This window comes from Orycteropus afer, unplaced genomic scaffold (assembly GCF_000298275.1).
Source record: "Orycteropus afer afer isolate SDZICR_OR568_19922 unplaced genomic scaffold, OryAfe1.0 scaffold00202, whole genome shotgun sequence".
In the NCBI taxonomy this organism is placed as follows: domain Eukaryota; kingdom Metazoa; phylum Chordata; class Mammalia; order Tubulidentata; family Orycteropodidae; genus Orycteropus; species Orycteropus afer.
The window spans coordinates 5,064,278-5,075,523 of NW_006921789.1; the positions used below are offsets into that span (position 1 = coordinate 5,064,278).

An 11,246-nucleotide genomic window follows, 5' to 3' on the forward strand; every position below is an offset into this window, starting at 1 on the left:
TATTTCAGAGTAAACTGTGCTCCATAAGATTTTCAATGGCTGATTTTTCAGATGTTGATCACCAGGCCTTTCTTTTGAGGTACCTCTGGACAGATTCAAACTTCCAACCTTTCAGTTAGCAGCTGAGTGCTTTTGTTTTTTTTTAAACATTACAAATCTGTTTTTTTCATTCACTTATTTATGCCTTTGTTTATTCATTCATTTTCAACAAATATTTGCTGAGAATTTTTTTTAAGCAACCCTAGGCACCACATAGTATGCTACAATTATTTTCACTTCTGTGGAGGACTTTATCATCTGTAAGGAGTTTTTTACAAGAATCAAGTCACTTAATCCTCACAAATATCCTGCAAAGTGGGCTTCAATTATTATTAATATTTTATTTACATTAGAGAAGAGAAGGAGCTTTGATGGTGTAATGGTTAAATCATTTGGCTGCTAACCAACCTACAGGCAGTTCCAACTCATCAGCTGCTCGACAGGAGAAAGATGAGGCAGTCTGCTTCAGTAACAACAAAAAAAAAAAAGCCTTGGAAACTCTATGGGGTACTTCTACTTTGTCTATAGGTCACTATGAGGTTTTTTCTTTTTGGTTAGAGATGAGAAAAACTAAAGCTCAAAAATGAAGTCACATGACTAGAAAGTGGAAGAATGGATAATCCAAAGATAGCACTAGCCTTCCAGTATGTAAGTGAACACAAGAGAAACTTATCACCCCTTCACATAAACACCCTTGATGTTATTAAAGACTTCACAGATTCCTATCACATTTTCTGTTCTCCAGATCAAACACCTTCAGATACTTCAACATTTCTTCATACAGTTAGAAACCTGAATATATGAAGGTCTGATCTTGATTGCTCAGAAATAGTCTCACCTGAGCAGAGAAAGGACAAAACTATAGCCTCCTTTAAGACACAGGCATGTTTTAAACAGTGTAGTCTATGATCAGGTCAGTTTTCAAGGAGGCAACCAGAGCATACTGCTAATTTACTTTGATCTCACAGCCAATATCTACTATTAGAAACTCACACATTTCCTTCCCTTCTCTGCACTCTCCCAATTCTGCTTTTGCCGTGTGGAATCTTAGATTGAATCACAGGACTTTAATGTATGGCAAACACTGACACTTAGCACGGTTACTACTGAAGTAGCAGCCCTAACAGAATGGAGGCTAAAACTATGGTGACTATTAACCAAGTTTATTTAACTTTTTGTATTATTTCACTTTTCTATGAATTATACATTTGTTTTGTTTCTATTTACTGGGCATACAATCCCAGACTCAAGTACTAATTTTGTTGTTTTTAGATGCCATCAGGTTGACTATGACTTGTAGACCTAATGTATAATAAAACAAAACATTTCCTGGTTCTTTAACCATCTTCATAGTTATTGCTGTGTGTAAGCCCATTGTTGCAGCCACTATGTCAATCTGGTGAAAGGTCTCCCTCTTTTTCTACTTTACCAAGCATGATGTCTTTCTCCAGGGATTGGTCCCTCCAGATGGCCTGTCCAAAGTAATGGAGATGAAATCTCACAATCCTTGCTTCTGAGGAGCATTCTGGCTATACTTCCTCCAACACAGATTTGTTCATTCTTTGAGCAATCCATGTTGTTGTTGTTGTTGTTGTTATTTGCCATCAAGTCAGCCCCGACTCATAGTGACCCCTCCTTTGGTTTCCAAGGCAGTATCACTATGGAAGTAGGATTGCCCAACCTTCCTTCTGAGGAGTGGCTGGTGGGTTTGAACCTCCAGCCTTCTGGTGAGCAGTCAACTGCCTTAGGCACTATGCTACCAGAGCAATCCATAGTATATTCAATATTCTTCACCAACACCACAATTTGAATGTGTATATTCTTTTACAGTCTTCCTTTTTCATTGTCCATCTTTCATATGTGTATGAGGTAATTGAAAATATCATGGTTTGGGTCAGATGCACCTTAGTCACTGAAGTAACATCTTTGCATGGGGGCAAATCAGTTATAAAAGATCTCTTTAACGAGTTAAAAGCAAAAATGACACAACTACTAATACTACCCCTAAATGATAGCACTTCAGACCTATGAAAATAATTTACATAAATTGTTCAATTTAATTCCCACTAAGATCACATAATAAGCAGCCCTGAGTGAGCAGTGCTTAAGCACTCAGTTGCTAACTGAAAGGTCAGCGGTTCAAATCCAAGCCACTCTGTTGAAGAAAGATGTTGCAGTCTTCTTACAGAAAGATTACAGCCTTGGAAACCCTTCAAGGCAGTTTTATGCTGTCCTGTAGAGTTGCTGTAAGTCAGAATCAACTAGACAGCAGTGAGTTTTAAGATCATGTAAGAGGACACAGGTGGTTCAGTAATAGAATTCTCAACTTCCATGTGGGAGACCTGGGTTCAATGCCTTCTTCTGTCAATGTGTGATGCTGAGCAGGTTTCAGAAGAGCTTCCAGACTAAGAGGAACCAGGAAGAAAGACTGGGAGATCTACTTCTGAAAATCAGGCAGTGGAAGTTCTGTGGATCACAGTGATCCACAACTGATCACGGGGATGGGGCAGGACTAAGCAGTGTTTAGTTCCATTGCGCAGGGGATTTCCATGAGTCAGGGCCAGGCTTGACTGTAGCTAACAATAACAACATGTGAATCAATTGATAGATAAGCGTTCTGAGAGGTTAAATAAATTTGCCCAAAGTCACAAATTAAGAAAATGGTAAAGCAGGGATTCAAACCCAGATACATATATTTGGCTTTGACTCACTAAGCTCTATTTCCACCATGACATTCTTTTTGCTCAGGAACATGACTGAAAGCATCATTTTGTTGTTTGTTTGTTTTTCTTAGCATGTTTTAACTTCTAGACTGCTTCTCACACAGTAGACTACCAGAAAAGTGTTTTATTTTTCTCATTCTGAAGGAGTGTATCATTCTGGCCTTTAACCTTTAGTATTAGGCTATTATTACAGGCCCATTTTTTTTAACTCATTCTTGATTATGTCACCTTTTTTTCCAGTTTATTATAAAGCCCAATAATCATTCTTTTTTTTCCCAGAAACTGCTCATTTAACTATATTTCTTACCTCTGTGGCAGTATCATCATTATCTCAAGCTAAAAACTTCACATTCATTCCTGATTCTTCCTTCTTCCTTATCCCAATACAGAATTTTTCATCAAGCCTACAACTTTTACCATCTAAATACCTCTTAAATCTTAGTTCAGGCTTTCCTAGTATTCTACATATCCTGTAGCGCTGATCCCCTAACCTATCACCTGCCTCAAGTCTGACTAGTCTACTCCCCGCCAAAAAAAGCACCAGATTTTTATTTCTAACCACATAACTAAGTTTTTTTCAACTTTCTACAAGCTGACCCCAACCTATCTTTCCTGATGCACGCTCTCCACTTCCTCCCTTCACTCTCTCATCTATGCTCCAATAATACTGACCAACACACCCCTCTCTTAAAAGTCCATGCTCTTTCACAACCCTGCTTTTATGCATGCTGTTGCTTCTGATGAACGCAATTCTTTGGCCTGGCAAAGACTCATCCTTTTAGACCCAGTTACAAGCTTCCAATGCACCTCCACATTACTTCAGATAGAAATTAGCTGTTCTGACCTTTTTGCTAACAACTTACTGTACATAGTTCTTATATAAACAGCTATCATGCTATATTGCAATCATTTCTTATTAACAATCTCTCCTATCTGAATATGAGTTCCTCATAAGCAAGTATCTTTTTAATTTTTCTTTTCCCCCTTAGCATAGTGCCAGATACAGAGCAGATATTCAATAAATATTTGCATGAACGAATGAATGTATCTAATTTGAAATCAGAGCTGACAAGAAATATTCATATATACATATATATATGTATATATATATTTTTGTTGTTGTTATTTGCCATCGAGTCGCATATATATATTCCTGTGAGATATGTGTGTGTGTATCTGTATATATACATATATATGTGTATATATATGTATGAATGGGAATTCCAGAACACTTAATTGTACTCATGAGGAACCTGTACATAGACCAGGAGGCTGTTGTTCAAAAAACTGCATGGTTTAAAATCAAGAAGGGAGTGCATCAGGGTGGTATCCTTTCACCATACTTATCCAATCTATATGCTGAGCAAATAATCCGAGAAGCTAGACTATATGAAGAAGAACGTGGCATCAGGATTGGAGGAAGTCTCATTAACAACCTGTGATATGCTAATGACACAACTTTGCTTGCTGAAAGTGAGAATGACTTGAAGCATTTACTAATGAAGATTGAAGACTACAGTCTGCAGTATGGATTACATCTCAATATAAAGAAAACAAAAATCCTCACAACTGGACCTATAAGCAGCATCACAATGGATGGAGAAAAGACTAAAGTTGTCAAAGACTTCACATTGCTTGGTTCTACAATCAACGCCAATGGAAGCAGCAGTCAGGACAATAGATAACAGACAATCGATAACACTGGATAAGTCATCTGCAAAGGACCTCTTTCAAGTGCTGAGGAGCAAAGATGTCTCCTTGAGGACTAAGGTGCACCTGATACAAGCCACGATATTTTCAGTCGCCTCATATGCATGTGAGAGCTGGACACTAAATAAAGAAGACCGAAGAATTGATGCTTTTGAGATGTGGTGCTGGAGAGGAATGCTGAAAGTACCATGAACTGCTAAAAGAACTAACAAATCTGTCCTGGAGGAAGTGCAGCTAGAATGCTCCTTGGAAGCGAGAATAACCAGACTTTGCCTCACCTATTTTGGTCATGTTGTCAGAAGGGATCATTCCCTGGAGAAGGATGTCATGCTTGGTAAGGCAGAAGGTCGATGAAAGAAGGAAAGGCCCTCAACGAGATGGATTGACACAGTTGCTACCATGATGGGCTCAAGTATAGCAGGGATCACAGAGCTGGCATGGGACCGGGTGGTGTTTTGTTCGTTATGAGTTGGAGACAACTCAACAGCACCTAACAACAACAACATATATATGTATATGTGTATGTGTGTAGCTTTTTTGCCTCTATATTTCTTCCCAATTGGCATTATTTGTTTTTTACTGTACGAATTTCAGTATTGAGATCTCTTATACTTCTCCTGCTGTCTTCCTTCTTACTTTCATATTCATCTTTGTATTGAACATTTTGAAGCTATACTACATCATGGCTGACAGAGCTTTTTGTACATGAGTTAAAAGGTCCTAGGAAACTAGTTGTTGACAATCTCTTTCCTCTTTGCTATGGATTATGACCAAAAGCCGTATGATGGGTCGGACTCTGCTCTCCTACTGAGACCTTCAGTTATCCTCAATCATTCAGTTTCCCAAAATTCTCTGTAAGCTCATTTGGTCTGATGTCTAGATCACCATAATGCCAACTCAGCATTGGCATGCAGACACACGAAAAAATGTTATCTGCCCATTTTACAAAAGTGAAAATTAGGCCCAGAATGACTCAGTAGCTTATCTGATATAGTTAAACAAATACATTCAGGACTAAAAAGAGAGTCTAATAAGGCCCATGCTCCAAAATCTGGCTCATTTCCTTCATGACATACTTAGATATTTCTTTGTACCTTTTTATTCCTAAAGCCTTTATAAAAATTCCCATCATTTGCATTCTGTTCTTCTTAGTTATATGAATCTATTTTCTCTCCAACCTGCATCTTTCTTTCCTTGACTTAAAAAGAAAGACTCAGCTTTACTAAAAACACACTGCACCTCTCCTGTACTTCAGTAAGTACAGAAGCTAAAATTGACTTACTTTACTGCATAGCATGTCATTCATCTAATGGTGTAATCTAAGGGAATAACCTCTGATTTGAAAAAGGTGAGAACTCATCTTTAGGGCTGGACTACTTAGATTTCATGTGAGTAAAAGTCATAGAATTTTATGGCTGAGTATGCCTTAATACGAACCCTCTCTTAATACCAAAGTTTGGTGAAAACTGATGCTCAGAAAGGCCATGTGATTTCCCTGTGATCACAGAGTGAAGTTATAAACCAAGCCAAGAGTAGAACTCAACTCTCCTGACTGCTTATCCAGTACTCTTTCTACTGCTACCTTTGACTACTTCAAGTGCAGGGGAAACGCTGTTATTAACTTACCCTTGCCCTGATAGTCTCAAAGCATAACAATGGTGAAAGAATGGTGCATAAACACCTAATGATTATTCAGTTTACAGGAGAAGAGAAAGCCTTCTGACAAAATCCATATCACCTATCACTTTGAGTATAGAAAAACACATTTGTTTCTGAATCTCTTTAACATCAACTCTATTGTCAGGCAGTAGGGGTTTTTGAGGATCTACAATATCCCAGAGGGGTAAGTGGTTAATGTACTCAGTAGCTAACTGAAAGGTTGTAAGTTCAATTCTACCCACAGGCCCTGTGGAAGAAAGACTGGCAATCTACTCCCAATAAATTAGCCATTGAAAACTCTATGGGGCACAATTCTATTCTGACACACATAGGGTCCCCACAAGTCAGATTCAACACAAGGCCAACTGGTTTTACTGGACCATGCTCTAGGTGCTGGGAATAGTTGATAACATGAACTTAATTCCTGCCTTATAGAGTTTGAAGTCTAGATGAAAACACAGATATACAATTCATTATAAATAATTACAAACCAAATGACAATGTGCAAAGAGACGAGAAAGTTAGGAAGGAATGTGTTATTCCACTGCTGAGCAGTTCAACCTGGCCTGGAGTATCAGGGAGGACTTCTCTGAGGCAGTGATGTTTGAACTGAAATCCAGAGGTTGTGCAAAGATTCTGAAGGGAGTGCTCTGTCAGAGGGTAGAGGAAGGCTGCAGATGGAGGGTGCAGAGAAAACTGCACAGCTGTGTTCAGATAACTGACAGATGTACTACATGGCTGAAGCATATGAGGTGACATGAGATGGTGCTAGAGACAGAAGTGAGATCAGATCGCCCAGGTGGTACAGGCCATGATAAGGATGTGGGAATCCACTCAAACGTTTTAAGCAAGGGGAAGAAGTGATTAGATTTACATTTTTAAAAAGATCAGGTTGGTATCATTAGGAGAATGGATTGAAAGGACTGCATGTAGTTAGACCAGGTTGGAGGTAAACATATAGGCCAGGTGAAATGTGCACATAATATGTACTCTAGACCTCCCAACTTAATTCAACAGCACTACTTCAGTGATGCATTCTTCTGTTTCTTCCCTGTCTCTTTTTAATGAAAGGCAATCCAGTCAACACTGCTTTTAATATACAAATTAAAAAAAAAAAAAGACATAGCAGCCACCTAATATTTAAAAACAATTTGTGTGTGTGTGTGTGTGTGTGTGATAGAAGAAGGAAGCTTTTTTATGTTGATTAGGATTGTAATTTAAAATTGTATTTGGGCTAATTGCAAACATTCTAATTGTAAAAAACGTTGATCTAAATGATACATTTTTCATTGCAAATAACATGAGTCATCAACAACTATTCATGTAACAGTAAAGTGCCATCCATAATGTTTGTTTTGATTATGCTCTATGTTTGTCCTTTCTTTCTTTTTTTTTTTTTTTTTTTTTTTTTTGCTTATATTTTTGGTGTAAATTGGATAGAATAAATGTATGGAAATATGTAGAATAATGTATCAACTTCATGACATAATCCAAAAACATTCTGTCAAATAATTTGGATGATTTTGATAAGTGATCACATGTCATAACAACAGTGTACTTCTGGAGAAATTTACCTGACATTGTTTTAAAAGGATTTTTCAAATGTCTCCACATAAATAAGTTATCTTGTTTTCTGAAGAACATCAATGGCTAGTTTACATTACCTGGTGTGATGTAAGACCTAAGCATAACATATGGATGAGTGTTACCATTTATGAGTCTCTTTTTGACTACCTAAATTATCCTTGGGATATGACTTGGAATGATAAATCAAGTGATTTAAAAGTGGAACTCAAAATTGGAAAATTGAAGTCGTAAGTGCTTTTATCTTAAGTAGATGATATCTACGTACCTTGAATAGTAAGTGCACTAGCTTTGAACTACCTTTATGACAATGGGCTCTTCAGGGAGTGACATTACGCTAATACAATATGCGGGTCTTAGGAATTGAGGTTAAGTATGAATTGTTACATCTACAGACTTTCATGAGGGCCTAACTCAGCATATATGTAAATTGTTTATTCCATAGTTTTGTTTTGTTTTGTTTTTTTCCTGACAAACAGTATAATACACTCAACTGCCATTTAATAATTTTATGTTTCCTTTGGAGAAAGACTAATAACTTTTTTAAGAATTATTGTTTTGTATACCATTATTTCACCTTATACCTTGGGCATGGCATTTTTAAAGAAAAACTATTTATTCAAAATTTTCTTTTAATATAATAGAGAAATGGTTCTTGCCATGACAATGTAGAATATTCATTTTTCTCCTGTGTTCATAGAGGCAAGCAAATGTAAGAATTTTTGGCTTTGAGGAGGGTGGATATATTTGTTTTCATTATTCTTTTTGATATAGGAAGCAGGGAAAGTGCTTGCCATGGATTGATTTGTCACCATGCTTTTTCTTTTGAAATTCATGATTTTCACTGGCCATTAAAGACAGAACAATGACAATAATCCCCATTTCTATCACTCTTATTCCATAGGACTGAATGGTAAAGCAAACTCCTACATATCTGTTTCATGTTCATAAGACAGGGAAATCTGAAATGGAAACAGAAGGAGACTTTTATGTTTCTGTTTCTGTTTCTTTTAGTTCTTTTCTAGAATGGACCTATATATGCCATTTATTTTTAAATACTTCATCATTTTCATAAGTATATAAAACCCAAGAAAACAACAAATCTTGCTGGATCTCTTTATATCTTCTAGGTTGGGTGTATTGAAGATTTTCTATACCAATTAGAAGATAGTTTCCTAAAAATGAAAAAACTGAGAACTGCTCGAAGGCAAAAAACGAAAATGAAGCGGCTTCAAACCACACAGCAAAGCTAGCCACTGGGAAACAGGCACCGTCTCCAAGATGCCCCAGAGGAAGAGGCAAGGGCATCCACCCAGACAGACTGACAGCCAGATAACAAAGGCTGATTACCCAATGAATGAGGTGGCTCTTCCCATAACATCGTTAGCAAAGATGGTCTACACTTCATTAGTTTCAGCTGGCAGGAATAAATGTTCTCAGCAAGTTTGTCTTGACTCTTATTTAAGTTTGTCTTGTTTTGTTAAATAGCTTATAAAATAACCATGGCTGCCTCTTTCACTTGCTTTGTTCTTTCACAATTGACTGAAGTATTCTAGATCTACCCAAGTATGCTCATGGTACATTTGCATGATAGGTGCCATTGAGTTGGCTCCAACTCATAATGACCCTAAGTACAACAGAACAATACACTGCCTGGTCCTGTGACACCCTCACAGTCCTTGCTATGCTTGAGCCCATCATTGCAGCCATTCTGTCAATCCATATGTAATCCATTGAAGGTCTTCCCTTCTTCACTGACACTCCACTTTACCAGGCATGATAACATTGTCCAGGGAGTGATCACTCTTGACAACATGACCAAAGTAGGTGAAATGAAGTCTGGCCATCCTTGCCTCCCAGGAGCATTCCAACTGAATGTCTTCCAGAGCAGATTCTCTCATTCTTCTGGCAGACCATGGTATTTTCAGTATTTTTCACCAACACCACAATTCAAAGACACCAACTCTTCTTTGGTCCTCCTAATTCACTGTCTACCTTTCACATATCTATCAGGAGATTGGAAATACCATGGTTTGGGCTAGGCACACCTTAGTCTTCAACTTGACATCTTTGTTTCTTCACACTTTAAAGAGGTCTTTTGCAGTAGATTTTCCCAGTGCAATATGACATCTAGTTTCCTAACTGCTGCTTCCATGGATGTTAACCATGGATCCAAGTAAAATGGATCCATGACAACTTCAATCTTTTCTCCTTTTATCATGATGTTGCTTATTGGTCCAGTCATGAGAATTTTTATTTTATTTATGCTGAGGTATAATCCATACTGAAGATTGTAGTCTTTGATCTTCATCAGTAAGTGCTTCAAGGCATCTTCATTTTCAGCAAGCAAGTTTGTGCCATCTGCATATCACAGGTTGTTAATGAGACTTCCTCTAGTCCTGAAGCCACATTCTTCCTCATACAGTACAGCATCTCACATTATTTGCTCAGCATACAGATTGAATAAGTATGATGAAATGATACAACTCTGATATACAACCTTTCTGATTTTAAACAAAGCAGTATTCCATTGTTCTGTTTGAACAACACCTTCTTGGTCTATGCACAGGTTCTTCACGAACACAATTAAGTGTTCTGGAATTCCCATTTTTCACAATGTTATCCATAATTTATTATGGTCCACACAGTCAAATGCCTTTGCATAGTCAATAAAGCACAGGTAAATATCTTTCTGGTATATTTTGCTTTCATCTAAGAGCCATATGACAGTAGCAATGATATTCCTCATTCCACATCCTTTTCTCCATCCAGTTTGTATTTCTGGAAGTTCCCTGTCAATATATTGCTGCAACCATTTTTTAGTTACCTTCAGCAAAATTTTATTTCTGTGTGATAGTAATGATATTGTTTGATAATTTCCACATTCTGTTGGATCACCTTTCTTTACAATGGTCACAAATTCCAGTCAGTTGGCCAGGTAGCTCTCTTCCAAACTTTTTGGCATAAATGAGTGAGCACCTCCAGCACCGCATCCATTTATTGAAACATCTCAATAGCTATTCTGTCAATTCCTGGAGCCTTGTACTTTGCCAATTCCTTCATTGTAGCTTGGATTTCTTCCTTCAATCCCATTGATTCTTTATCATATGTCACCTCCTGGAATAGTTGAACGCTGACCAGTTCTTTTTGGCACAGTGACTCTGTATATTCCTTCCATCTTCTTTTGATGCTTCCTGGATCATTCAATATTTGCCCATAGAATCCTTCAACACTCCAATTTAAGGTTTGGATTTTTTCTTCAGTTCTTTCCGCTTGAGAAATGACAAGTGTGTTCTTCCCTTTTGTTTTTCTAATTCCATGCCTTTATGCATTTCGTCAGCCCCAGGGTTACAGGTGAGGAGAGACAACACAGGGACACCCAGAGTAGCAGGCCGGAAAAGCAGGAAAAAGGGGATAAAAGCCTTGAACCCGGACAGAAGAGCAATCAGCCAAAGGGATTAGGTGAGGAGGGGAAACTCAGGCCCACCCAGAGTAGCAGGCCAGAAGAGCAGGAGAAAGGGGATAAAAGCC

The 11,246-nt window shown here is 37.8% G+C and overlaps 1 protein-coding gene across 1 annotated transcript in view; it reads left to right on the forward strand.

Moving 5' to 3' along the window:
- Positions 1-8,968, forward strand: part of SPATA16 (spermatogenesis associated 16) — a 452,504-nt gene extending 443,536 nt beyond the window's left edge. The window contains exon 13 of the mRNA XM_007948101.2: positions 8,846-8,968. Within this exon, the coding sequence (XP_007946292.2) occupies positions 8,846-8,968 (123 nt within the window). The remainder of the gene's footprint in view (positions 1-8,845) is intronic.
- The last annotated feature ends 2,278 nt before the right edge of the window (positions 8,969-11,246 follow it).